Source organism: Paroedura picta, chromosome 12, assembly GCF_049243985.1.
Source record: "Paroedura picta isolate Pp20150507F chromosome 12, Ppicta_v3.0, whole genome shotgun sequence".
NCBI classification, from domain to species: Eukaryota; Metazoa; Chordata; class Lepidosauria; order Squamata; family Gekkonidae; genus Paroedura; species Paroedura picta.
In genome coordinates, this window is record NC_135380.1 from 5,766,149 (window position 1) to 5,793,896 (window position 27,748).

Sequence of the window (27,748 nt, forward strand, 5' to 3'; positions counted from 1 at the left end):
CATATCGTTTTGTGCTTTTTTGGTTCCATTTCGTTGCCGAAGCATCCTTGGTATCTATTTATTGGCTTGCAAGAGGCCCTGCCCTTCCGCCTGGGCCAAGGAGAAAGACCTTTATAATGGGAAAGGTGAGTCTTCCTGCTGTTTTCGCGTGATTCGGACAGGGCTAGCCACCAAGAAAGCACGCATGGGATCAAAGCAGTCCATACCGGACAGCTAAATGCTGTCTTGTTCCTGGGACTCACCTGTGCTTGGTTTCCCAAGGGGCTAACATTTTAAGAGGAGGTAGCTTAAGAAGTCATCTATAGTGTGATCTAAATGTTGGTTTTGTTTTGTTTTTTTAACATAGATACAGTAAGATAGTAAATTCTTACTTTCTTTACTTTTGTCATTTAGATGATAAATGTAGAGAAGGAGAGAAATACTCAACGCAGAATAATTCATTCACATAACAACAATAAGAGTTCTGAGCATACTTTTTAATTTTCACCATTGAGATCCTACCTTTCTGCCTTATCAGGGCTGCCAGGCTGGCTATCACATGGACACACGAAACTGCCTTGTACTGATTCAGGAACAGGCTGCCTAAGGAGGTGGTGAGCTCCCTCTCACTGGCAGTCTTCAAACAAAGGCTGGATACACACTTTTCTTGGATGCTTTAGGATGCTTAGGGCTGATCCTGCGTTGAGCAGGGGGTTGGACTAGATGGCCTGTATGGCCCCTTCTAACTCTTATGATTCTATGATTCTGATTCAGACTCCTGTGGTCCATCACAGTCAGGACTGGCTGTTGCCAGTTCTCCAGGCTGTGGGGCTGTGGTCTGGTAGTTTTAGTCCCTATGGCTGGCATCTTCAGAGATAGGACATGGCAAGATGGGAATGTCTCCATGCCAGGCTCAGAGACCTTCTGCATGCCCAGTAGATGCTCTGCCACTGAGTCACAGCCCCTCTTTTCTGATCACTCTACAAATTGTACAATTGAAGCTCATCCTGAAATTTCAAACTGAAAAGACCATTCTAATTTATGTAGCGACTAAGAGCCAGCTTGGGGTAATGGTTAAGAGTGGCAGCTTCTAATCTGGCAAGCTGGGTTTGATTCCCTGCTCCTCCTCCACATGCAGCCAGCTGGGTGACCTTGGGCTAGTTACAGCCCTGATAGTGCTGTTCTCACAGAGCAGTAATATCAGGACTCTCTTAGTCCTACCTACCTCACAGGGTGCCTGTTGTGGGGAGAGGAACGGGAAGGTGATTGTAAGCTGCTTTAAGACTCCTGAAAGAGAAAAGTGGGGCATAAAAACCAATTCTTCTTCTTCTAAATTACAAACTTTGGTAAACAGGATAATTCAGGAGCCTCAATTAAACCCCCAAGAATCTTCCTTGACTGGAATGTCTCCAACATAATTGTTCATCATCTATTCCTACTCACCATCAAAATAGCTACAACAGTGTGCTAAGAGCCATATCACATAAAGCTGACTCAGAGTGTTTACAGTTTTCTTTCAAGAGACAATACAGCCAAGAGTCATCTATTTACAAGGGGAAATTTAATAAGAGAAGGCTGCGATTGTCAGTGGAGCTTTTTAATGCACAACTATTCAAAAGATTTAAAGTAGATAAGAATTGTATGGTTTTGAAGGAATGAAGCCATTTACAGTGTAATAGATTTAACGTGTAGTCAGATGGTTACCAAGAAGTTTCATGAAGAAATTATTTTCAAATGGCAGAAATAGGATAGCATTTTAGGCGCAAAGGAGATTTGGATATTTAGGTTTTGTTTTTTTTTAGCTGACAAAATCAGTTTTACTAGCAACAATTAAACTGAATTCTTGCCAGCATTGGATTTCCAGTTCAGGAGTAGTGTCTTAGAATTGGGGCAAGAGGCAAGCAACCTCAAATGGCATGTAGGATTTTGGCCGGAGAAAACAACAACAACAACAACTGATAATGGGGAAAAAAGTTTAACCCCAACAATTGTTGTGGCAGAGCATACTTACCGAAGTGTGCACGTGTTCAGAGTTCACCTCCAATGCCGATAAGCAAGCTGGGACTCGAACGTCAATCACAGAGCATGACACTTTCTGAAAACCTCAAAGAATCTGGAAAGAAATGGGGTCAGCCAATAGCTGTCGTGCTACGGAATGGCATGCAATTTATAGGGCAATTAGGAATGGAGAAGTTGCGTATATAAAAGCAGAGAAGCTCACACAGGACAGGAAGTCTGTCTTCGGAGCGTAATCTATTAGGGAGGCAGTGACAATAAAAACAATAGCTGGTCTAGAAATCCAACTGGCCTAGGCCAGTTTAAGTGGGATGGGCGGCTCGACTTCCATCAAGAAGGGCACCCCAATTTTTGCCTTCTATGATGACAGGGAGAAAAGTTAGGTGACTTGCATCTGCTCTGGAAGAGGAACTAGCTGCTTGGTTGTCACACTTACGTTGTACCAGCGTACACAGTACTTACTACAGATTTGTTTCACCCATGGACAGGAGGCAGAATCTGGTGCTCTGTGTTTTCACCAAATTGGGGATCTGACCATCCTTCTATAACTGCGAAGTATACCTGATGAGACCTTTGAATGGGGAATGAGGTTTCAGATGTGCATAACGAGCATACAGTTGATGCAGTGCATGGATAGCCCCAAATTTTGAACATGGCATTGATTATAATCACTGAAATCGGTCCAAGCATGTTCAAGGAGGATTTCATACTTCTGAGTATATGGGCTTCTGGAGTTCTGGCCCTGCTGGTGGACCTCCTGATGGCCCCTGGGGTTTGGCCACTGCGTGACTCAGAGTGTTGGCCTGGATGGGCCTGATCCATCATGGCTTCTCTGAACGTACTTAAGCTTTTAGCATATCATAGGAATAGTACCATTTTTCCACCTGTAATTCTTCAAGTTTTTGAGGTTTCAAATTAGCTACTTTGCAAAGTGGTATAGATGAGTTAGTGGACCACCATTCTACCATATTTGATTTCCTGATGTCTATATCCAGATGTGCGGAACCCAAAAAAAGAAAGCTCAGGTGATCATGTCACCACACTGAGGTTTCCTTTTGTACAATCTTTTAATCCAGGGGTAGTCAACCTGTGGTCCTCCAGATGTCCATGGACTACAATTCCCATGAGCCCCTGCCAGCAAATGCTGGCAGGGGCTCATGGGAATTGTAGTCCATGGACATCTGGAGGACCACAGGTTGACTACCCCTGTTTTAATCAATGTACATATACACTTGTGAGCTTGCAGAATGTTAGCGTTATTGCTTTGAAGGATTGTGTGTGTGTTTGAGAGAAAGAGAGAGGATATGAGACAATGCCAGTTAGAAAACAGTTTCAAGTGTTTTTAGGCAATTTTTGGAATAATTTCCATCTCTCCATAGCCTCCCCCCCCCCCAAATGCTGCTGTGTCTGAGAGGCATAACAGAATTTCGATTCCCCAAACTAAGACAACCTACTTTCCTGATTATATTTCAGAAAAAGCCTGACATTTACTCCGTAGAGATCCATGGAATAAAAGACTTGGGGAAAGAGGACATAGAAAATGAAAAGGAAAACTATAAAGATCTAAAAGGGGACAAGCAAAAAGGCAAGGAGACGGAAGACCTCAAGAAGGAGCTGGATTTGGTAAGTGCCTTCAGAAATTTTAACGGCATCTTCTACAAATACTTCCTCGTTCATCTATCCCAAGATACAGCTAAGTACAGTGGCTAAAACCAAACTCCTCATTTGGAATGTCCTGAGGGAAATTTGTGCTAAATTACAGTGCCACATTTTTCAGCCTTGAGCAGGGATGACTTATCTACCCATGAAATGATTTATTTCCAACAACCACTAACAGTGTTGCTTTAGACCAGGGGTAGTCAAACTGTGGCCCTCCAGATATCCATGGAAATGTCTTCTGCTGGCAGGGGCTCATGGGAATTGTAGTCCATGGACATCTGGAGGGCCCCAGCTTGACTATCCCTGCTTTAGACTGTACAGTAGCCACACCATTGTAGAGATCTTCAGCGTTCAAAAATCTTTAAAATATATCCATTATATTTTCCTTAAGGAAGCAAATGTCTGTCTCAATTTATGTCGCCACCCACCACTTACTACATCATACAGATTTTCAGCTTAGAGAAGACCCATTCAGACCTCATTTTGCTTCTTCCAAAGTTGCCCTGGATAATAGAAGAAAACTGGCCCACAGGATTATGAATAAACTATCGGAACACAGACTTCCTGTTCAGTCTGCAAATTCAGGACACATCAGTCAAGCATGTGTCCATTTCGTGTTTGAAAGAAGCATTGTAACTCCCCCCTCTCACTTTTTCCTATAAAGGTATTATTGGTGTAATCATGGCATTCTGTTCCAAATCCTACCCGTTGAGCTAAAGCTAAGATTTAATCAGGAGGAGGATGGCACCAAATGGATAGAGCTGGAAGGAAATATATCAGTTCCCGATTTCAATTTGTGCCGTCTGATGGTGGGAGTAAACCTCTCCCTTCTTGGCGTCGTGCTAGATGCAACCTATATTTTGCTCCGTGCTACGACAGATTGTTCCCGCGAGACAATGCTCTCCCAATAATAATGCAAGTGTAGGCCTGTAGGGATTTACATAGTCTCTGTCAGTACAGATCACTTGTGCCTTCAGATCCACATCACCGCATCAGTTCAGGGAAGCCTCTTAGCAGTGGTTTCAATTTATTTGGAGGCATGCTCTGTTTACCTCACAGTCCTGTTTTGTTTGCATTGAAAAAGTGGATTTTTCTCCTCATGAGATGGACATTCTCCGTGTTTGGTTTCCCCCATCTAGCTTGGTCTTGTGCTTAAGAGTGGCGGCTTCTAATCTGGAGAACTGGGTTTGATTCCCCACTCCTCCACATGCAGCCACCTGAGTGACCTTGAACAAGTCTCAGTTCTCTCAGAGCTCTCTCAGCCTCACCTCCCTCACAGGCTGTCTGTTGTGGGGAGAGGAAGGGAAGGCTGGCGGAAGCTGCTTTGGGCAGTGAAAAGCGGAGTATATAAACCAGGCCTTCTAAACTTGGAAGAGCATTTCCTCATGTCCTGCACTGATGTGATGTCCATGTGTGTAGGATACTAAAATGGCTGCCTGCTTTCTATCAGTGTGTTGGAGCATCCCCCCTGCCCAAGATGTGAGCCCTCACACCTGCGCACCATTTGCAGCTGCCAGGGCTCCATGGCAACAGGACGGCACATGCAGTCAGGCGATTTTGCTGTCTCATTGTGGGCCTCCACGGGTGGAGAAGCATGGTGCTTTGAGGGCGTGGGGCCGAAGATTTGCAGGGAGCCAATTTTGCCTTCCTTCTTGCTGTTTTCTTGAACTAGCTGTCTGCATGTATATTTTTTCTGCCCCTGTTTCAGGGAGCTCTTTCAATTCTGCCCTTTGGCTAGGATTCTGTATCCAATAAACCCTACAGCCTGGAATACACACCAGAGCAAGTAGAATCTGGCCGTAAACATCTCCGGCAATTCAATACAAGAAAACATGCCACAGCAGATCACGCACGGACACGGAGCAATCACCCCAATGCTGTTTTGAAGCAATCCCACACTGGTAGAAAGCAATCCCAGAAAAATGTCCCCTTCATCTGTGCTGTCAGTAGCATGTCAGGGTGCCTATGACTGTCTCAATGCAGGAGAGGCCTCCATTCATGCCATGAACAGATTAGGTTGTGTAAAAACACAATAGCTAGACTAAGGAAGTGACTTAGGAATGTGGTGCTTTCCAAGAAGAGACTGTACAAACAACTGCTTTCATCTCTACGGATCACAGAACATCATCTCTCGGTCGGGCTGAGAGGCTGGGTTCCTCCCAGCCCTGTAACTCTACCACCGACCAGAGGCTGGTTCCAGGCATCAGAAATGTAAACAGAGCCTTCAGTTTAGTGCTCCCCAATTACAGCTCCACTGATTCTACAAGCTCCGTTAAACCAGTTGGAAAAGGAACAAAGTTTGGGTGCAGTGAAGCCTTTAAGCCCATGCATGCACACAAAAACTTATACCCAGAAACTTGGGCCTATTCTGCACACAATAGATAATACACTTTCAATGCACTTTAGATTTTCCTGTTCTGCACAGGAAAATCCAGCTGCCAAAGCACATTGAAAGTGCATTATCCTATGTGTGCAGAATGGGCCTTCGTGGGTCTTAAAAACGTCACTGGACTGCTTCAGACCCACATAGCGACCTACCTGAACCAGGTGCAAAGGATTGCTCATGACAGAGCAGTTGTGCCTGAGGAGGTTATAGCAGTAGTTGCCACTCCACTGTACCTGAAGTGAACTCACAGTCACCCTGGATGGAAGTAGGGTTGGTCCTGTTTAGTATTCGGATGGAAGAACATCACGGAAATCCAGAGTAGCTACCCAGAGGCAGGCAATGTCAAACCATCTCTGGATGTCTCCTGCATTGAAAACCCTGGGGAATTTTGAAGTATGCCAAAACCTTTGCTCCAGAAAATTCTCTCAGATGGGTTTCATGCATCCCTAGGTAGAACAGTAACCATTACCAAGATGTTCTAATATGTTCTAATATGCAAACACAAAACCAAGAGCAATATGTTTGTGTGTGTGTGTGTGTTTTAACGTCTCTTTCCCCCCTTATTATTATTTCAGGATGACCACAAACTAAGCAGTGAAGAGCTAGAAGACAAATATGGCTCCAGCATTATCAAAGTAAGTTCAGAGACAACAGAAAACACAGATGTTTCTTCATTAGGGGGATGGAATGCAAGCAATAGCTGGGGACTCCACATCTGAAGCAAAACCCAAGCCATAAACCTGGTGGATCAGTTATTATCTCTAGTCAGTTGGACAGCCTCTGCCCAGCTCCTCAATATCAGAGACACACACACACCCGATTGTGTCAGCTTTTAAGAACATCAGAAGATCCCTGCTGGATCAGAACAGGGGTCCACCTAGTACAGCCTCCTGTCTCTTACCTGTCTCTCTTATGCTTGAAATGATATCTTAGGAAGCCAGGCAACAATTTATGGAGAAGCCATGCTTACATCATTTACTTAACAAATTTGCATTAAACGGGAGAGGTAGCTTCCTTCTTCTCCCCCACAGTGGAAACATACCACGATTATGTAGAGCAGGGGTAGTCAAACTGCAGCCCACCAGATGTCCATGGACTACAATTCCCAGGAGCCCTTGCCAGCATTCGCCAGCGAATGCTGGCAAGGGCTCCTGGGAATTGTAGTCCATGGACATCTGGAGGGCCGCAGTTTGACTACCCCTGATGTAGAGTAATCAGAGTCGTAAGAATGTCACTGTTAACAGAGCTGTGAGCAAATGAAAAGTTAGAGCAGACAATTTATTTGCAATGACAGATCCCACCCTCCCCATCTCTACCTGACAACATATATATTATTCCACAGGAACATGGAAATGCAGAACAGGCTTATTGAAACAGCAAAGTGTGCCAAAAACATTTAAAAAAACATGTCTCTTACAAGCCAGCATCTACACTCGATCTATAAAAGACTCTTTCAGGCATGACCCACTGATGTAGATTATGATTACCTTGATGTGGCACTTCCTGAGACTGAGATGAGGTTTGGATAACTTTTGCACCAAACAGCAGCTCAGGAATTGCACGAAATATGGATTTTGCTTCTGATTAAACTAAAAAAAAAAATTGTTTGAAACAATGCCATCATAGTGAGACAATCCAGACACAATGGAGCCTTTCATTAGTTGTCCTATGGGGACTTCAGTCTCTGGATAATTGCTCTCAGTATCCAGGGCCCATTCCGCACACATAGGATAATGCACTTTCAATGTGCTTTGGCAGCTGGATTTTCCTGTACAGAACATGAAAATCTACTTCCAAAGTGCATTGAACGTGCATTATCTATTGTGTGCAGAATAGGCCCAGGACAGGACAGGTTGGGCCGTCCATTCAAATAAACGAGTCATCCAATCCGCATCCAAAATCAGCGTTTCAGCCCAAAGCTATGCTCCGTGAAAAATTTCTCATTCTATAGAAATGTATCTCCTTTCTCTCCTTTAGGGTCTTACAAGCGCAAGAGCTGCAGAGGTTCTGGCCCGAGACGGTCCCAACACACTCACCCCTCCCAAAGCGACACCCGAAATCATCAAGTTCCTCAAGCAGATGATAGGAGGGTTTTCCATCCTGCTGTGGATCGGAGCCATCCTTTGCTGGGTCGCCTTTGGGATTCTGCTTGCCCAGAACAAGTCTGGAGCATTCGATCAGGTAAGCTTCTTGTCATGTGGCTTCTGCAGTTCTTGTGTGTGTGTGTGTGTGTGGGGGGGGGGAATTAAAGGCAAGCCCATATTTTGGGGTTTCTGATCCAAAGTAGCCATTTAGAATTCTCATGTGAGTGTTGTTTTACATGTCTTCTTAAACCACATAATTATGATTGAAGCTTCTGAAGGCCAGATAGAATCCTGAAGTTGTCTTCCAGTATTTCTGTTATTACAATACTTATCTTGATTTGTACAGAAGACATAACATCATCTGGGCATGGAATTGGGGTCACAGTGTGTTATCTGATAGTTGTGTATTTCCTGCATTCTGCAGGGGGTTGGACTAGATGACCCTGGAGGTCCCTTCTAAATCTATGCTTCTAAGATTAATTCTTGCCTATAACTTTTAACAGTGCTGCTCATTTATGGATATGCTGTACAACACATCCTCTCTTTCCCCCCTGCAGTTTTATCAAGCTCATTCTTTCTTGAGTCGGTGATGCCCTTATTGTATTGCAGGTGAGAAATTACAAGTATTCTGTTTTAACTAACTTGGATCATCTTCTTGGACTTTAGCTCTACCTGGGTGTGGTCCTCGCACTGGTCGTTATCCTCACCGGGATTTTCGCTTATTACCAGGAAGCTAAAAGCACCAACATCATGGCCAGCTTCAAGAAAATGATACCACAGGTGAGGGACCAATGCTACACAACAGACCATCAGGCCATGGTTTTAAAGGGCCTCCCGCAATGAATCAGGAACATGGGTTGACTTAACACAGTGGTACTGAATGACAGATCTTGCCAGGCACCTCTGGCTTGTCAGGCAATGCTGGGTAAATTATGACGTAGACGTGGCTATGAAGCAAGAGTATCATTTCTGCTGCTCTGTTTTGAAAACTGGCATCAGTGTGGCTGGAGTGGTGATGCCATTAGCTGCATGGCATTATTCCTAGAAAGTGGTGTACCAAAGGTCATTGATTCTTCTGCCCAGTGTATCTGACAAAGTAAAAGAAGAAGAGCTGTTTTTTATACCCCACTTTTTACTTCCCAAAGCAGCTTACAACCACTGTTCCTTTCTTCTCCCCACAAGGGAAACCCTTTGAGGTAGGTGGAGCTGAGAGAGCTCCAAGAGAACTTATCTGTGAGAACAGTTCTAAGAGAACCGTGACAGGCTCAAGATCACCCAGCTGGTTGCAGGTGGAGGAGTGGGGAATCAAATTTGGTGTTCCAGATTAGAGTCTGCCACGTTTACCTCTTGAATAAAACTTTGTCGATCTTAAAGGTGCCCCTGGACTCAAAATTTGTCCAGGTGCTTCAGACCAACATGGCTACCCACCTGAATTTGTCCACTGGATAAATCAGTCTTGATTACTCCAAAGTCATGTCGGCTTGAGAATAGCAGAACAAAACGCAGTTACTCGGCCAACAGAATTGTACAATTTTTAAGCAGATCACCCAGAATGATCTTGGCTGGGAATGTCCAGCCATCAGGCCAAGGGTGCAAACCAGATCTTTTCTCATTTCGCCCTCCCCCCAGCAAGCCCTGGTCCTTCGAGACGCAGAGAAAAAAGAAATCTCAGCAGACCAGCTCGTGGTGGGCGACATTGTGGAAATCAAAGGCGGCGACAGGATACCAGCTGACATCCGGATAATCACCAGTCAGGGTTGTAAGGTAACAAAAACCCCCAAATCAGATATGAACCAAGAGAGAAACAAATTTGGTTCGCCTTCAAAGGCATCTCTCTGCAGACTGGAGACACAGCCGGGCCCTCAAAGACAGGACAGCTCAGAGGCCAAGTGAAACCTGTGTCTAAAAATAGCCACACAACTCCCTTTTGAAGTTTTACAAGAAAGAATCTTCCCACAGCCAGGAGGATTGGAGCGTTAAGTCATAGCAAGAGTCATGTGGGCGGCCGTCTCTCCCTTTAGGCTGTTGCATAAGCAGTGGTTGAGGTAACGTCACTTTAACCAACTTGAGCTGGGCATTTGTTTACATGCGTCTGACTTGACAAGAGGCTCAGAGATTGGCACCCATTTGGATTGAGACTTCCGGGTGAAGAACGGAGCCAGGCTGCTCCAAGTATATTGTTCTAGCTCAGGGGTAGTCAAACTGCAGCCCTCCAGATGTCCATGGACTACAATTCCCAGGAGCCCCTGCCAGCGAACGCTGGCAGGGGGCTCCTGGGAATTGTAGTCCATGGACATCTGGAGGGCCGCAGTTTGACTAACCCTGTTCTAGCTAGTTTCTCAGTGTCTGAGTTGAAGGATGGTCTTCCATGCCCCTTAGGTAGTTCCTCTGTTGTTTCCACCTAAACATCTGGAAGAAGTTCCTGACAGTGAGAGCGGTTTCTCAGTGGAACGGGCTTCCTCGGGAGGTGGTGGGTTTTCCATCTTTGGAGATTTTTAAACAGAGGCTAGACAGCCATCTGACGGAGAGGCTGATTCTGTGAAGGCAAAGGGGTGGCGGGTTGCAGTGGATGAGCGATAGGGTTGTGAGTGTCCTGCATAGTGTAGGGGGTTAAAAAAGGTTAAAAGCACACACAAATTCTGTAGGATATTATTGAAAAAATATCATATCTTAGGTCTTAAACTGCTGCTACCACCAGAGGTTCCATGTAAAATGGAATTATAAGGGAGTACACACAATGAAAGCTCATCCAATTACATGTGGGGATTTGTCTTCGATCAACAGGTGGATAATTCTTCACTCACTGGGGAGTCAGAACCACAATCCCGCTCCTGTGAATTCACTCATGAAAACCCGCTGGAGACCAAAAACATTGCTTTCTACTCCACAACTTGCTTGGAAGGTATGGTTGTAGAAGAGGATGGATGGATAAATCAAAATAATTGGGCAAATGATGTACAGATGCTAAGATATGGCAGCTTTATGGTATCTTCACGTCTATTGCAGTAGGGTCTGCAGTCTGATCCTGCTGAAATGAATGGATTGCAGACTTTAGGATCACACCATTTTGGGGTGGGCATAGCAAATTAGAGAAACAGGCTGCAAGGTTGCCCCTCCTTTGTATTAGCATAGGCTTACATGGTATCTTCAAATGCAATTTTGATGAGGCATCGTTCAATCTGAGACTAAAACGCTGATTAAAGAGTCCATAACCTCATAGAGTTGACCTCAAATCACCCTGGAAGACACATCTCTTTCTGATTCCCATGGGATGTGTTGTGGGATGAGGAGGAGAGATGGCCAAGAAGAGCCCCCAATGGAACCAGAATTGTATTGATAACATTTGGGAAGAAACCATATTGACTTCTTCCTCTGACGGAGCCTGTAGTTTTCAGTGCATTGCCATGCTGGAGAAGAGCAGCTAAAAGGACCTAGAAAACCGGTGGGGTTATTACCCAGACATGCATCGTAGACAGTTCTTTGCTAAGACCCGACTCTTTCTCTTTAGGGACTGCTATGGGCATGGTCATCAACACGGGGGACCGCACCATAATTGGACGGATCGCCTCGCTGGCTTCCGGAGTTGGGAATGAGAAGACTCCCATTGCTCTTGAAATAGAGCATTTTGTCCACATCGTGGCCGGAGTAGCCATATCCATTGGTTTAATCTTCTTCATCATTGCCGTCTCCATGGGATATGAAGTCTTGCATTCCATCATTTTCCTCATTGGCATTATTGTGGCCAACGTGCCCGAGGGCCTGCTAGCCACAGTGACGGTAAGGATGCATGGGTCTGTGACAGCTCAGTGTATAAGAAGAAGAAGAAGAGTTGGTTCTTATATGCTGCTTTTCTCTACCCAAAGGAGTCTCAAAGAGGCTTCCAATTGCCTTCCCTTTCCTCTCCCCACAGCAGGCTCCCTGTGAGGCTGAGAGAGCCCTGATATTTCTGCTCAGTCAGAACAGCTTTATCAATGCTGGGGCGAGCCTAAGGTCAGCCAGCTGGTTGCATGTAGGGGAGCACAGAATCAAACCCAGCATGCCAGATTAGAGGTCCATGTTCCTAACCACTACACCAAGTTGGCTCTCTATAAGGCAGCTCTTTTCAACATTTGGACCATGGAGGAGCCCTTGAAATATTTTTCAGGCTTCAAGGAGTCCTTCAAAGGAGTCTCAAGGGTGTCTGTTGTGGGGAGAAGAAAAGTAGGCAATTCTAAGCCACCTTGAGACTCCTTTGGGTAGTAACAAGCAGGATACAAAAAAAGCAGTTCTTCGTCTTTGGCCGTCCGCTTAATCACGGTTGTGCTTTTCTTTGAACTACTAGGTAAGTTTGTCTTTGACTGCCAAGAGAATGGCCAAAAAGAACTGTCTGGTGAAGAACTTGGAAGCCGTGGAAACGCTGGGCTCTACCTCCATCATTTGCTCCGACAAGACAGGAACCCTGACCCAAAACAGGATGACCGTCGCCCACCTTTGGTTTGACCAGCAGATCTATTCCGCGGACACCAGTGAAAACCAATCAAGTAAATACAAAAGAGGCTGAGGAGTTTGTTGTGGAGGTGGGGAGGGGATGGCCCTGCATTGTGCGGGGGGTTGGACTAGATGACCTAAGAGGTCCCTTCCAACTCTTATGATTCTATCCTGTTTTAGAACTGGAGAGAGTCATCTTTTGAAATGAGGGTTGCCATCTCCTAATACAGAAGCTCCTGGAGGTGTGGAGTGGTCCCTGTGGAGGGCAGTTTTAGGAAGGAGAGAAAACCCAGTACAGATATGATACCTCACAGCCCACTTCCTCCAGGCCCCCAGGACTCCAACACTATCCAAAAGGCTATAGACTTTTGCCGCTCTCTTTTCAGCTCAGACTTTTGATCAAACATCTGGTACATGGGCCGCTTTGTCTAAGATCGTAAGCCTCTGTAATCGGGCGGAATTCAGACCAGGGCAGGAAGAGGTGCCTATCATGAAGGTAAGTGTCCTGCATAGTGCAAGGGGTTGGACTAGATGACCCATGAGGTCCCTTCCAATTCCATGATTCTATGATTCTAAGTAACAATTACTTTGTTAACCTGTTTCCTGAGAAACGAGGATTGGTTGGGATTGTGGTTTCCGTTGATGCTGTTTAGAATGAGGACTTTCTTTTAAAACACCTAAGACCTGCTTATACATTCCTGCTCTCTCATGATAAGCACTGCAAAATCTTCACTGGCTTGAAATGTGTTAGTGAAATAGGGTTTCCAGGGGCCATTATGCACACATTGGATAATGCACTTTCAAAGCACTTTAGAAACAGATTATCCTGACTTCAAGATGGCAGTGGTGAGGAGATAACACAGCGGGTGAAGCTCTTGGGGAAGTATTTTATCTTTATTTGGGCAGATTATCCTGCTCCGCACAGGAAATTCCAGCTGCAAAAGTACATTGAAAGTGCATTATCCAATATGTGCACAATGGGCCCAGGTCTCTGCTGAGAACTGGCAGGGGATGTGGGGGTAGGGTTGCCAGATCCAGGTCAGGAAAATTCCTGGAGATTTGGGAGTGGGGCCTGAGGAGGACAGGGACATCAGGGGGGTACAATGCCACAAAGTCTGTTCTCCCAAGCCTCCATTTCCCCTGGGGGAATGGATCTCTGTAATCAGGAGAGGAGCTGTAATTCCAGGGGATGCCCAGGCCCCACCTGGAGACTGGCATCCCTATAGTGAAAGTGCTTGTAGGCTTTCCAGCCACACACAGCTATTTTGCAGGCAACCACTCCTTTCCCAAACACCGCTTGGTCCAAGGAAATAAGTCACATTACCTTCTTGTTTTGTTGCGACATTCTTTCCTTGCAACATCAGGAATGCAAGCAGTTCAAGGAACAGAAATTTAACCCGCCTACCAATTATGAGTCTGGCATTCAAAGAAAGATGTAGTAAGAGTTCTCACACACCATGCCTCTCCGATGGAGAAACAAAGGAATAGATAAGGCATGGCAGCCCAAGCGTTTAAATTAATTTATTTAATACTCATGTTCCTTGCTACTCCCATGGAAATCGTTATAGGGCCATCTAGTTACCTCTTTGAGAATGAGTATTGTTTTATGGGGGTTTTAATGGGGAATTTTAATGATTTAATGTATTGATTTGTATTTGAAATGTTCTCTGAGAGTGGTGGTCATACAAATCTAATAAATAATTTTAATAATAATAATAATAATAATAAATTATTATTCAAAATAAATAAAAACAGTAGCATTAAGAGAAGATTTAGAACTCAGAACAGCTACAGATCTCTTGTGGCTTACGTCCATCTACTTGTAGAACCTTGACACGATAAAGCGTAGTTACGAACTTTCTACAGGGGGGTTGGACTAGATGACCTTGGAGACCCCTTCCAACTCTATGATTCTTAGCAAATGCCCTATAAGAAAAGAATGACAAAAGCAACCATTTGACCACAAATCTTCTGTAAAAGTTATAGGACTTAGGTGCAGTGTATATTCCGCATGATCTGTATGTCAGTGATTTGGATAGCATATTAACACTAACACTGAAATCCACTGTTTAAAATATGTCCTCAGAGAATTGTGGTGGGAGATGCCTCTGAAACAGCCCTGCTGAAGTTTTCTGAAGTTGTCTTGGGTGACGTGCTGGAAATCCGGAAAAGAAATAAAAAAGTGGTCGAGATTCCCTTTAATTCTACGAACAAATTTCAGGTGAGCTTTATCCTTTAGAGCAAGGATTCCCAAACAGGGGTCAGCAGACTCCCGGGGGTTTCCAGGAGCTCCGGAGGGGGTCCATGGCCTTTTCTCTCCTGCTAGAATGGACTTAGCCACAAGCTAGGGAACTAGCTGCCTCCACCCACAGGGCTTGGTGAGTAGGCCATGGGGGTAAAAATCAAAGAGGCTGAGTAAGTTGTGGAGTGGTATGGGAGGTCTGGTCTATTTTCTCAGCTCTTGCCCTTCTTTCCGGACCACATGAGGTCGAGCCATCGAAGTAGTAGGAGTTAAGGTGGGGGAAGAGCACAAAAGGAGGGTGAAGGGCATGGGTGATGATGTCACTTCCAGAATGTGTGTCAGGGGGGCGTGGCCTACTGACATCACTTCCAGGGGTCCTCAAAGCCTGAAAATGTATTTCAGGGGCTCCTGCATAGTCAAAAGTTTGAAAAAGGCTGCCTTAGAGAGACAACCATCTAGAATAAGTATGCATGATCCTGAAAGAATATGCATTTTAACTGTTTGCATCTCCACCGGAATTCAGCTTTCTATCCATGAGACCAATGACCCCAACGACAAACGTTTCCTGCTGGTGATGAAAGGAGCCCCAGAAAGGATTTTGGAGAGGTGCAGCACCATCATGATCGATGGGAAAGAGGAACCGCTCGATGCAGAGAAAGCAGAGGCCTTTCAAACGGCATACATGGAACTGGGAGGCATGGGAGAAAGAGTACTGGGTAAGCAGATCCGTTGCAAGGGACCATGCATGCCGAGCAAGGTGATACTCATGGAATTAAAGCCTTAATTAAAAATAGGGAAGACTAGGAATGCCAACCTCCGGGTAGGACCTGGGGATCTCCTGGAATTATAGTATCTCCAGACTAGAGGTCAGTTCTCCTGGGGAAAATGGATGTTTAGAAGGGTGGACTCCTTAGCTTTATACTCCACTGAGGTTCCTCTCTCATCATTTTTACTCAGTTCTTCAATGCTTTAACTCTAGGTTTCTGTCACCTGTACCTGCCGGAGCAAGAATTTCCAGACACCTATCCATTTGACACTGACTCCATGAACTTCCCTACTTCCAATCTTTGCTTTATTGGCCTTATGTCAATGATCGATCCCCCTAGATCCACAGTGCCAGATGCTGTCATGAAGTGCCGGAGCGCCGGGATCAAGGTAAATCTCCTAAGAGCAACTTAGATTTCAAAATGCCAGCTGGGGATGGATACAAATCGAACCAGAAAGCAAAATCCGTGATGACAGCATAAAATTCAAGACAGTAGAAAACAGCTGAGCTCTGGGGAGCAGGCTACTCCCTGCCACTCATATGTTTTTAAAGTCTTCTGCAAATCCTGTTCAAAGGGACCGCTGTCCCTTCCAATGGGGTTTGTAGGGTTATGTGCTACGAACCGGTTCAGTTGACAAACAAACTTCCCTGTTTAGTTCAGTTCATGGTTCAGTTGATGGTTGACCATGAACCAACACAAACTTAATTTTTCTGGTTCATGCCCATCTCTCATGCCATAGCAATATACGAAACCCTGCATGGCCTTTGCCAGATTTCCTCCGGTATCTAGTTGGTGACTAGTATTTTACCTGTGTTGTCTTAGGAACTACCTGCTACGGATCATTATTCAAACTTAAAACTGGGACTATGAATCGACACAAAAACCTACTCAGGATCTCCTGCTCAAGGGCGGTGAGACTGGCCCCAACTGAAGCCAAGGTCTTTTTGGTCTTAGCCCTGGCCTTGCGGAAGACTCTGCTGAGAGTGCTCAGGGTCCTGTGGGACCTTAACCAGTTCCGCAGGGCCTGCAAGACAGAGCTGTCCCACCAGGTCAAGGCCCTCCAGGAATTTGACCCTCCCCCAACCTAAACTAGTTGGAGGCTACTCAAATAGAATATTTCACGAAATGTATATATGACTTTATATTTTTATTGACTGTTAATACATGTTGTTAAGAGCCTCTTGTGGCACAGAGTGGTAAGGCAGCAGACATGCAGGCTGAAGCTCTGCCCATGAGGCTGGGATTTTGATCCCAACAGCCGGCTCAAGGTTGACTCAGCCTTCCATCCTTCCGAGGTCGGTAAAATGAGTACCCAACTTGCTGGGGGGGTAAAACGGTAATGACTGGGGAAGGCACTGGCAAACCACCCCGTATTGAGTCTGCCATGAAAACGCTGGAGGGCATCACCCCAAGGGTCAGACATGACCCGGTCCTTGCACAGGGGATACCTTTACCTTTACCTTTAATACATGTTGTTATCCGCCCTGAGCATTCAGGAAGGGCGGGTTATAAAAATCAAGATGTATTGATTTATTTAAGAAATATATTTTAAAAATCCGGAGAAATGGACTGTATCTTTAATTTGGATCATCGGTATCACTTACGTGGTCTGCCCCTCTGTGGCTTCCTTAGGTGATCATGGTCACCGGGGATCACCCAATCACGGCCAAAGCGATCGCCAAAAGCGTCGGCATCATTTCAGCCACCAGCGAGACGGTGGAAGACATTGCAAAGCGGCTGAACATTCCTGTGGAGCAAGTGGACCGAGGGTAAGGACCACGCCACCTTTGGAGAGCGGGAAGTGCTCAGAGACAGGATGAAAAATTCAAGAACGAAAACCTAGTTAGGGATTTTTAAAAATGCAAAACTGATCCTGCGATTTGGCACAGCCCGTGTTCTCTTAGCGTTGCCAGGTTCCCCTCCCTCCCCCAGCCACCTGCAGGTTGCCATTCCAGGTAGGGAAACTCCTGGAGATTTGGAGATGTAGCCTGGGGAGGACAGGAACTTCTGCAGGGTACAATGCCACAGAGGTCACTATCCAGCGTGGTGTAGGGGTTAAGAGAGGTGGAGAATTGGGCTTGATTCCCCACTCCACCCACATGCAGCTAGCTGAGTGACCTTGGGCCAGTCACAGTTCTCTCAGAGCTCTCTCAGTCCCACCTACCTCAGAGGGCGTCTGTTTTAGGGAGAGAAAGGGTAGGCGATTGTAAGCCACTTTGAGACTCCTTCTGGGAGAGTAAAGCAGGTTACAAAACCCCACCTTCTCTGTCAAAGCATCCATTTCATCCAGGGGAGCTGATCTCTGTAGTCTGGAGATGAGCTGTAATTCCGGGCCCTCTCCAGGTTCTCCCTGGAGGCTGGCATCCCTACATGCTCCAAAGTTATTAATTAGATTTCTTGTCCCTGTTGAATTCTTTCCCCTGTGTAGGTAATCTCCACTGAATTGTGCCCTTGCTTCCTTTTGCTTAAGGTAACATGTTCAGTCTGTGGATTACAAAAAGGAACCATTTAAATGTCACAGCCAGAATCTGGAAGTTAGACATCTAATATATTCATGCTGCTCATTTTGTCTCACCACCAGCCAAGGTGTCCTTCTTAGACTGAATCATCCTCTGTGGTACCCCAATTGCAAGAATCCAAGGACTGAGGTTTCCTAGCCATGCTTTGTCATGCACCTGCTGTATCTTTAATGCACATTTTCTGAGGCAGAGCTAGGGACTCAGTCGTACCTGAGACCCAATGCTGCACATTCTAATTGCAACCCCTGTGGCTATTGCAGAGCAGCCAGAGCCGCTGTGATTAACGGGATGGAGCTGAAGGATATGACCACGCAGCAGCTGGACGAGATCCTATGCAACCACTCAGAAATCGTTTTTGCCCGTACTTCACCCCAGCAGAAACTCATCATAGTGGAAGGATGCCAAAGACAGGTTAGTGATGAAAGAGATCAGAAACAGGGACACTTGACTACCCTGTGTACATTCGACACACTGTGGTTTCACGTGGGACCAGGGCCAGGGGCCTTCTCGGTCCTGGCTCCTACCTGGTGGAATGACCTCCTGGAGGAGCTGCAGGCCCTGTGGGAACTTTTGACATTCTGCAGGGCCTGCAAAACAGAGCTCTTCCACCAGGTCTATGGTTAAGGCTGGCTTGGCGAGGAAGATCTGATATTCAGTGTTCAGTGTTAAGAGAGTAAGCATTCACTATGTTATCTACACTCCCTCCTCCCATTCCTTTACAAGATTTTGGGGGGGGGGGTTAGTGGGTTGCAGACCTCCATAGTTTAAAAAAGTTTTCAACAGTCTGTTTATTGTATATCGATAGATGTCCGGAATTGTTTTTATGTGGTTTTAATGGGGCTTTTAATACAGACAGTTTGTAACCCGCCACGAGCCAGTTTGGGAGTGGCTGGCAATAAGTCTAAACAATAAATAAATAAATAGGACAACGAAGAATACCCGATACGAGCAAAAGGAAAGAATCCTCTTCTTAACCTTGACTTTCTCAGGAGGTATCTCAAAGGCCCAGCTTTAATTCTGCATGGGAAGAAATTAATACCCACGGCAGCTTACCCTGTTTTTAGAACGGCGGGAATATATTTTGCATTCAAACATTTCTTCCAAGAGTCATGTTTAGGTCTTTAACAGATAAAGATCGGGCATGGGGGGTGGGGGTGGGGAGATGTGTATGTACACACTCTATATTTAGTCACCAGAGCCAGATTTAGTTACTAAGCCCCTTGGCACGGTATTATTTATATCCACTCATTACATTAACTCCCCACGGACATGATATCCAGCATCTGCCTTAATCAGGCTTTCCCTCTGACTGCCTAATTCGGCTCACGATGCACTGAGCATGCTCACGTTACGTGAGGCACTTTGATGATTGCTAAACATGAGTGCGTGACTTCCGGACCTTTCACCTCCTGCTGCAATCCAGGCAATGTGGGCAAGAAAACACATAGAAGAGCCTAAGGAAAGAATCTTCTCGAGTATTAGAGAATCTCTAATCCTTAAGGGCAGGGGTAGTCAAACTGCGGCCCTCCAGATGTCCATGGACTACAGTTCCCAGGAGCCCCTGCCAGCGAATGCTGGCAGGGGGCTCCTGGGAATTGTAGTCCATGGACATCTGGAGGGCCGCAGTTTGACTACCCCTGCTTAAGGGGTTGCCTTTCTCCTTTTCACAGAGCCCGGGGAAACGCTGCTGGCAAACTCGTGTTTTTTTGCTTGTTTCATACCCTTCGCCTGTGCCCTTTTCTGTCCTCATTCCTGGTTCCTGGTTATTAGACATTTTCCACCTTGCAAATTGTGATCCGATTGGTCAGTGAGACCTGTGCAGATACGACCGGATTCTTCGAATGTGTTGGATAAATGCAGTTTTGCCCTGTAACAAAGAGCCAATGATAGCAGGGAATGATAGAAAAGAGGAAGGAAGGCGAACAACATTTGTTGCAGGGTACAACAACAACAACAACAACAACAACAACATTAACAATCTCTATCTTTGTATCCTGCCCTTCCTGGTAGCTCAGGACGGGTGACAACACAAATTAAAACAATCCATTAAAAAAAACCCAGTAAATTTATTAAAGCCTTATGGAATTACAAAACCTTCTTGCTTGCCACAAATTTTGTTCGTCTTTAAGCTGTTCCCCCAAAGCCTTGCTCTTTTCTACTGCTGCAGACAGACTAACACGGTGACCTGCCTTGATCTCTCTAGCTGCAAAGGATGTTATTTTAATTACCGTAATAATGACAGAGTAAGAGTGGCATTCTTTTTTCATTCCAGAAAGTGAGACAGGAGAGTTCCCTGCAGGCAGAAAGGAGATATTGTTGCCAGGCAGGCCATGGGAAACCTGTAACCAGGACTGAAATTCTCACAGCACTGAGAATCAATCAATTGATCAATCAATCAATCAATCAGTCAATCAGTCAATCAATCAATCACTCAATCAATCAATGAAATGCTTATGCTTTCCATGCTGCCCACCTCCCATATCATAAATTAGAGCATGATTACTAATCTGCAATAGTCCGAGGATATTTTTAGAGTGCAATATAACAGAAGCTTTAACGGGAACAAGGGAAGGATGTAGGAGCAGTGTGCTGGCAACAGCCCTTGTCTATCTTCTCCAGGAAGCTGTAGTGGCCGTGACCGGAGACGGCGTCAATGACTCCCCAGCTCTGAAGAAGGCCAATATAGGCATCGCTATGGGCATTGCAGGTTCTGACGCAGCTAAGAATGCCGCTGACATGGTCTTGCTGGATGACAACTTTGCTTCTATTGTTACCGGGGTGGAAGAAGGTAAGAAGACTGCTGGAGCCTTAGCTGTAAAGTTTAGGTCATGTCTGTGGAGGCTGGGGAGGGGAAGATGGTCGCATATCACACCTCCAGGCAGGGAGCTGACACCACTGAGCAGACCCAAGGACAGTTTTTGTTCATTTGCCTCTAACTCTGTGGTTCAGCAGAGCATCTCCTTGGCATGCAGATGGTCCCGGGTTGAATCCTCGGCATCTCCAGTGGAAAGATCTGGCAGTAGGTCATCTGAAAGACCTCTGATGGAGACCCTGGATAGCTGCAGCTGGGTTAAGTGGACAATATTGACCTGGATGGACCAATGGTCTGACAGTACAGGGCAGCTTCATGACAGGGCACCACCCTATCTCTGTTCTGAACACGTCCCGGTAAACATCCCCCACACCGCCAATTTAAAAGAACCGGACAGTAGGTGATGTGAAAGACTTTTTACAAGAGACACTGGAGAGCTGCTGCTGGTTTGAGTTGACAATACTGCCCTTGATGGGCCAAGGTCAGATTCAGTATGAGGGAGCTTCATGTTTCCACCCTTTGCTGAAATCAGCCACCTTTTCAGTTGAGAAACCCCTGGGACATTATGCAGGTGTCAAGAAAGACCAGAAGTGGTGCAATCATGCAGAATATGGTTGGGAAGCACAGCTGTGGACACGCCCACCCAAGGCCCCTCCCCTTCCCCTTCCCTCCAGGCCCATCCTTGGCCATTTTGGGAGGGGTGGGTGGGTCAACATAACCTTACCTGATAAAGGTTTAAATGTTTAAATAAATGCATAAAAAGGAATTAACTCCCACCCACTTGGGAAACCCTTCCAGGATCATCAAGAAACCCCAGGGTTTTACAAACTAGAAGCTTTTCTTTGACACACCCTGGAAAACCGCAGGCGGCGGGGGGGGGGGTCACAAAAAGATGGCAACCTTGTATTTTCCACCAGCCGTGTGACAACTCGCCCTTTCTGCCCTACAGGTCGGTTGATCTTTGATAACCTGAAGAAGACCATTGCCTACACCTTGACCAAGAACATTGCTGAGCTTTGCCCTTTCCTCATCTACATCATGGCCAGCGTCCCTCTGCCGATTGGCACCATCACCATTCTGTTTATCGACCTGGGCACAGACATTGTGAGTTCCCACACGCTGTGGGAGAAAGCCTTCTGTCCAATGCATTGGTCCTGCAAGGCAGCTTTCTATCCTTAGGGGACGGAAAGGTTTTATCTCAGGGTCATGGCAAGGGGGAGATGACAGGGAGTACTAAGCCTCTGGATCTCAGAGCCAGGAAGCAACATCAGGGGCAGCCTCGGCCTCTTGGCCAGCTTTGAGACCCAGCTTGATGAAGTGGTTAAGAGCAGCGAGAACTGGGTTTGATTCCACAATCCTCCACACCCAGCCAGCTGGGGGGCCTTGGGCTGGTCACAGTTCTCTCAGAGCTCACTCAGCCCCACCAGCCTCACAGGGTGTCAGTTGTGGAGAGAAGAGAAGGCAATTGTAAGCCACTTTGACACTCATGAGGTCTGCTGGGTGACCTTGGGCTAAACACAGTTCTCCCAGAGCTTTCTCAGGCCCACCGACCTCACAGAGTATCTGTTGTGGGGAGAGGAAGGGAAGGTGATTGTTAGCTGCTTTGAGACTCCTCCAGGTAGTAAAAAGCAAGGTACAAAAACCCCAGCTCTCTTTCATCTTCTGTATATTTTACATGATAGCAGGGCGTATCAACAGAGTCCTGGCATAAAAGCATCTGAAAAGACATGAGCTTCCATGAACAGCCTGGATTTGTTTGTTTTGTCACTGGAGGAAGAAAGAAAGAAAGAAAAATATTCTATCGACAGACTCACAGGGCATTTCCTTAATGTATTTCGCTCACAGATCCCTTCTGTCGCCCTCGCCTACGAAAAGTCAGAAAGCGACATCATGAAACGGAAGCCGCGGCATAAGAAGAGGGACCGGCTGGTCAACCAGGAGCTCGCGGTATACTCCTACCTACAGATAGGTAGGAGGAATCCCTTGGCCCAAGCTGGGGATGGGTGGCCGGTTAGATCTGCAGAGAGGGGAGCTTGGCTAAGCCTGTCTGTTCACTGCCAGGGAAACCAGCATAAAAACCAGTCAACCAGGATTTGGGTCAGCTCCTGTGTCCAAACCAGCATACCCCAACCTCTCCTTTCTCCTCCCTTCCAGGCATCCTGCAGTCTGTTGGGGCCTTTCTAACCTACTTTACGGTGTATGCGGAACAAGGCTGGCTGCCTTCCACATTGCTCGACATCCGTGTTGAGTGGGAAGATCTATCAAACGGGGATTTGACAGACAGCTACGGCCAAGAATGGGTACGAGACAGCTGTTGTTCCGTTCAGTCACAGGTTATTAATAGTCTATGGAAGGTGGATGCCCAATCTCATACTTTACTGGAAGGCCCTCCTTATCACTCTTACCGCGTCTTATGGATTGCCCGTTTTAACTCTATTACCTTTGACCGCAATAAAAGGCAATATAGTCCTCTGTTTGTTGGTGGATAGAGATCCAAGGACTGTGTTGGCAGGAGCCAAGTATCTCACAGAGCCAGTTTGGTGCAGTGGTTAGGAGTGTGGACTTCTAATCTGGCATGCCAGGTTCGATTCTGCGCTCCCCCACATGCAACCAGCTGGGTGACCTTGGGCTCGCCACGGCACTGATAAAACTGTTCTGACCGGGCAGTGATATCAGGGCTCTCTCAGCCTCACCCACCCCACAGGGTGTCTGTTGGGGGGAGAGGAAAGGGAAGGCGACTGTAAGCCGCTTTGAGCCTCCTTCGGGTAGGGAAAAGCAGCATATAAGAACCAACTCTTCTTCTTCTTCTCCCCCCCCCCATATTTTCCAAAAGTGAGGTAGGGAGGGAAGGAAGTTTTTAGGAGGAGACTGGGTGAGCACCTGGCAGGAGTGTGTGATTTTTAAGTCCCTGAGAAGGTGTGTATGTGTGTGTGGGGGGCTGGACTGGATGGCCCTTTGTGGTCTCTCCCATCTCTGGGTGAGTCTGATTGAAAGCTCACAAATTTGTGAATAGGCCAGGGCCTCATTCAGCCCTGTAACAGACGTCCGATGACTCAAGCTCAGTTCCTCATCTTTGTCATGCTAGTGGAAATCCAAACAGCTTCCTATTCATATGCCTGGATAGGCGAGTGCTATGAAAATATTTCATTTTGCTTTGAAATGGTTTCTGAACTGTGCTGCAGCTCCGTGAATTTTAAAGCAAGCTTGCACGGCGCATGGCCCATCAAACACGTTCCCACCAGCACCTTTCTTACGACCCATCTGGAGCTATGAAAACAGCACCTGGGCGTCTAGCAGGCGAAGGACTTCAGGGCTGTGTTGGGCTTGAAAGCCTGCCTTCTGGCCAGGCGCTTACCTTGCATCTTCCTTTCCAGACTTTCTACCAGAGGCAGTACTTGGAGTGGACGGGCTACACAGCCTTCTTTGTCAGCATCACGATAGAACAAGTAGCAGACTTGATCATCAGGAAGACGCGAAGGAATTCCATTTTCCAGCAAGGCCTTTTCAGGTAAGTGGCTGAGGCTTGTTTTCTACCTTACTGGAATCTCAACCACTGGAAGGATTGAAGAGGAAACTCCCCAGAAGGGCTGAGAAGAACCTGTGGCCAACGGGAGAGCTGAAACTCTGGACAGACAAACAAATCAGGCAATGATAGAATACATCTGCATACTTTCACCTCCAGCCCTACCCCAAGTCACTGCCCGATGGCCCAGCATCCGTTACGATGGCCTGAACAGAAACATTCTTCCACATTCGCGTTATAGAAAGTAGCTTGTCATGAGGAACACGAGCCTCACTTTTCATGAGCTTTGAAGGGGATGCTAATGTTCCTTCCTGGCTCCAAGAAATAGCAAAGAAGTTTACAGCAAAGAAACATATATAGAAAAAACATCAAGGTAAAGGGTGAAAGAAAGAAGGTGATGAGCTCTCCCATAACTGCGAAGTTCCCCAGAACCCTGGTTTAGTATCCCTGGTTTAGGCCTAAAATTCTGCATTATGAAGGCACAAATTATGGTCTGATTAGTATGCAGGTAGAAATACCAAAAAGCACAGGCGCTTTTTTATTTTTAAGATGTACTGGATTTTAATGTTAAGGTTTTAATTTGTCTCATTGTGTTAACATTTTGCAAGCGGCCCCGAACCCTTATGGAAGAGCAGCATAACAATCTGATAATAAATAAATCATAAAAATAAAAATCACTGAGTTGTAAATCACCTATTTTATTTTTTTTCCCCCCTCACAGGAACAAAGTCATTTGGGTGGGCATATTCTCCCAGATAGGAATAGCTTTAATCCTTTGTTATGGACTTGGAAGCGTTGCTGCCTTAAACTTCACACCCCTCCGGTGAGTTCATCGTCTTTGCTGCAGATTTTTGGGGAGAAAGTTAATCCAGCAAAATGCTGGGAGATCTACACTCAATACTGGGGCTTTCAAAGTGGTTTTCTCAAATGTAGTGAGTTATATCTGCTCCTGGATACCGCGGGGGAAAGGTAGTGCCACCATGGATCATTCATCGACATTGCAGAGGGAAAATTTAAAGTGCTAAATATAAAAATGGAGATCGAATAACGTGTAGATGACTTTTTAAAATTCGGGATCACCGGGGATAAAAAGCTCTGTGAAAATTCAGCCCAAGTCAAATCAATTCCACTTTAAGGACTGGAAATTAAGAGACTCCATACCAGATGCAAAACTGGAGATCTACCAATTAGTAGAAAGTCCGGGAATGAACAGTAAATGTAATGATTTTGTGTTAAGTGGCGGACCTGAAGGAAGGCTTTCGTGATTTGGGATCAATCGACTGAGTGCGAATATCGAATATTCTCTTTTCCAGGGTCCAGTATTGGTTTGTCGCTGTGCCTTTTGCCATCTTGATATGGGTATATGATGAAATCCGAAAGCTATTAATCAGGCGGCATCCAGGAAGTAAGTAGCACAAAATTTCCCATATGCATTTAAGCACCAGTTACGGGTGCCAATCTCCAGGTGTGAGCTGGGGATCCCTTGGAATTACAAATCATCTCTAGACTGCAAATGGTTACTTTTGGTAGATTCCATGGCACAGTAGCCCACTGAGGTCCCTGTCCTTCCCAGACTGAATCCCCCCCGTACTCCAGTTTTCCAACCTGGTTCTGCCAACTCTACCCTCCCATCCCCCACCAGTGGCGAGGGGAAGCTAAATAATTTCGCCACATGGACTTAGTGCTCTTGCAGAACCTATCAAAAATACTGCTGAAGATCAGCCTCTCTGAATTCCATTCAAAATGAATGACTCGATTTTATCTCCCATGGTGTCTTTTATTTATTCACGGATTCCCAGTAGCACTTGAAAGGCTGGGAACATGATCGCAGCCTCTTCGTGAAGGCCTTTTATAAGGCTGATGGATGAACTTGTATCTTTAACACCCAAATGACATCCCGCGTTTGACAGGCAGGGATTCTTTCATCATAGCTCTGCAGGGACGGGAGCGGTTGCACTCGCCAAAGATGTATAAAAGTTACAGGAGGCTCCTCAGGCATTCTTCGCGGCCATTTGGTTAAGACTCTGCACTGCATTCGCACTACAACAAGCCGGGTAGTGGCTTAGGAAGAATTCAAAGAAGGCTGCTTAGCATAAATGTCAACACGCCATGTCTTGATTCCCACATCTGATCCCAGTTAGACTGAGGGATTTCAGCAGGACAGAAATTGGATTGTGAGCACTTTTGAAGCTCTAGCAGGGGTGGCCAAACTGGCTTTCCAGAGGTCCATGGACTACAATTCCCATGAGCCCCTGCCACCACATGCTGGCAGGGGCTCATAGGAATTGTAGTCCATGGACCTCTGGAGAGCCACAGTTTGGCCACCCCTGCTCTAAAGTAAGGTGGGTGTGGAATTGCTAGGCCTTACAGTCCCATGAGCCTCTTGTGGCGCAGAGTGGTAAGGCAGCCGTCTGAAAGCTTTGCCCATAAGGCTGGGAGTTTGATCCCAGCAGCCGGCTCAAGGTTGACTCAGCCTTCCATCCTTCCGAGGTCGGTAAAATGAGTACCCAGCTTGCTGGGGGGTAAAACGGTAATGACTGGGGAAGGCACTGGCAAACCACCCCGTATTGAGTCTGCCATGAAAACGCTGGAGGGCGTCACCCCAAGGGTCAGATATGACTCGGTGCTTGCACAGGGGATACCTTTACCTTTACCTTTACAGTCCCATACTTACGGGCTACGGGGAGCAGATCACTGGTTCTCCTACTGAAAAACGACACCAGGGAGCTCTCACCGCTGGAGAAATCCTTAATACGTTTCTGTCTCCCCTTCTTTGCAGGCTGGTGGGATAAAAATATGTATTACTGAGTGGCATCATCACTCCTCTCATTTCTCCATGCTGGAGAGCGTGTTTTAGTTGCCTCCTTGAAGGTCCTGCCTGTGCAGCACGGGCCGATGAGAAACTCCCATCAGAAGGATGGATCAAGGAGAAGAAACGGAGTTCAACAGTACTGTAAACACTGACTTGGATCAACTTGAATGCTTTCTTTTTATAAAACCCAGTCTCCCGGTTGTCTAAAGTCCCAAGGAAAGGCAAAACAGCCTGCCCGTACCACTAAAGAAACCACATGTTTGTAATAATAGGAAGGTGAGGCACTGATTTGCACTAGGTTTCTTGAAGCTGCATTTTGTCGTCGTTGTTCATAAGCATTTAATGTCTTACATGGCAATCCAACTAGTATGTGTAGACAGGATACGTGCTGCTCGGGGCTGCTCTGTATAAGCACACTTTGATAATAAAATAACTCTTTTTGCAAAAAAGGACCTGGTTGTCACTGCAATTCTTATCGAGCG

The 27,748-nt window shown here is 46.2% G+C and overlaps 1 protein-coding gene across 1 annotated transcript; it reads left to right on the plus strand.

Moving 5' to 3' along the window:
* On the plus strand, positions 1–27,674 carry ATP12A (ATPase H+/K+ transporting non-gastric alpha2 subunit). Its single transcript, XM_077305857.1, has 23 exons — positions 1–125; positions 3,469–3,618; positions 6,616–6,675; positions 8,018–8,221; positions 8,791–8,904; positions 9,754–9,888; positions 10,909–11,026; positions 11,633–11,901; positions 12,446–12,644; positions 12,978–13,087; positions 14,678–14,812; positions 15,357–15,549; positions 15,813–15,988; positions 17,233–17,369; positions 18,380–18,530; positions 20,739–20,907; positions 21,881–22,035; positions 22,777–22,900; positions 23,086–23,231; positions 24,306–24,439; positions 25,176–25,277; positions 25,768–25,859; positions 27,234–27,674. The coding sequence occupies exons 1-23, from the start codon at positions 117–119 to the stop codon at positions 27,260–27,262; spliced, it is 3,111 nt and encodes a 1,036-aa protein (XP_077161972.1). The 5' UTR covers positions 1–116; the 3' UTR covers positions 27,263–27,674.
* Positions 27,675–27,748: the final 74 nt, after the last annotated feature.

Bases quoted from the DNA above. Each gene is read 5' to 3' on its own strand.
- ATP12A (XM_077305857.1), top strand. The intron at 15,989-17,232 runs GTAAATCTCCTA...TGGCTTCCTTAG, and splicing joins GCCGGAGCGCCGGGATCAAG to GTGATCATGGTCACCGGGGA. The intron at 25,278-25,767 runs GTGAGTTCATCG...TCTCTTTTCCAG, and splicing joins TTAAACTTCACACCCCTCCG to GGTCCAGTATTGGTTTGTCG.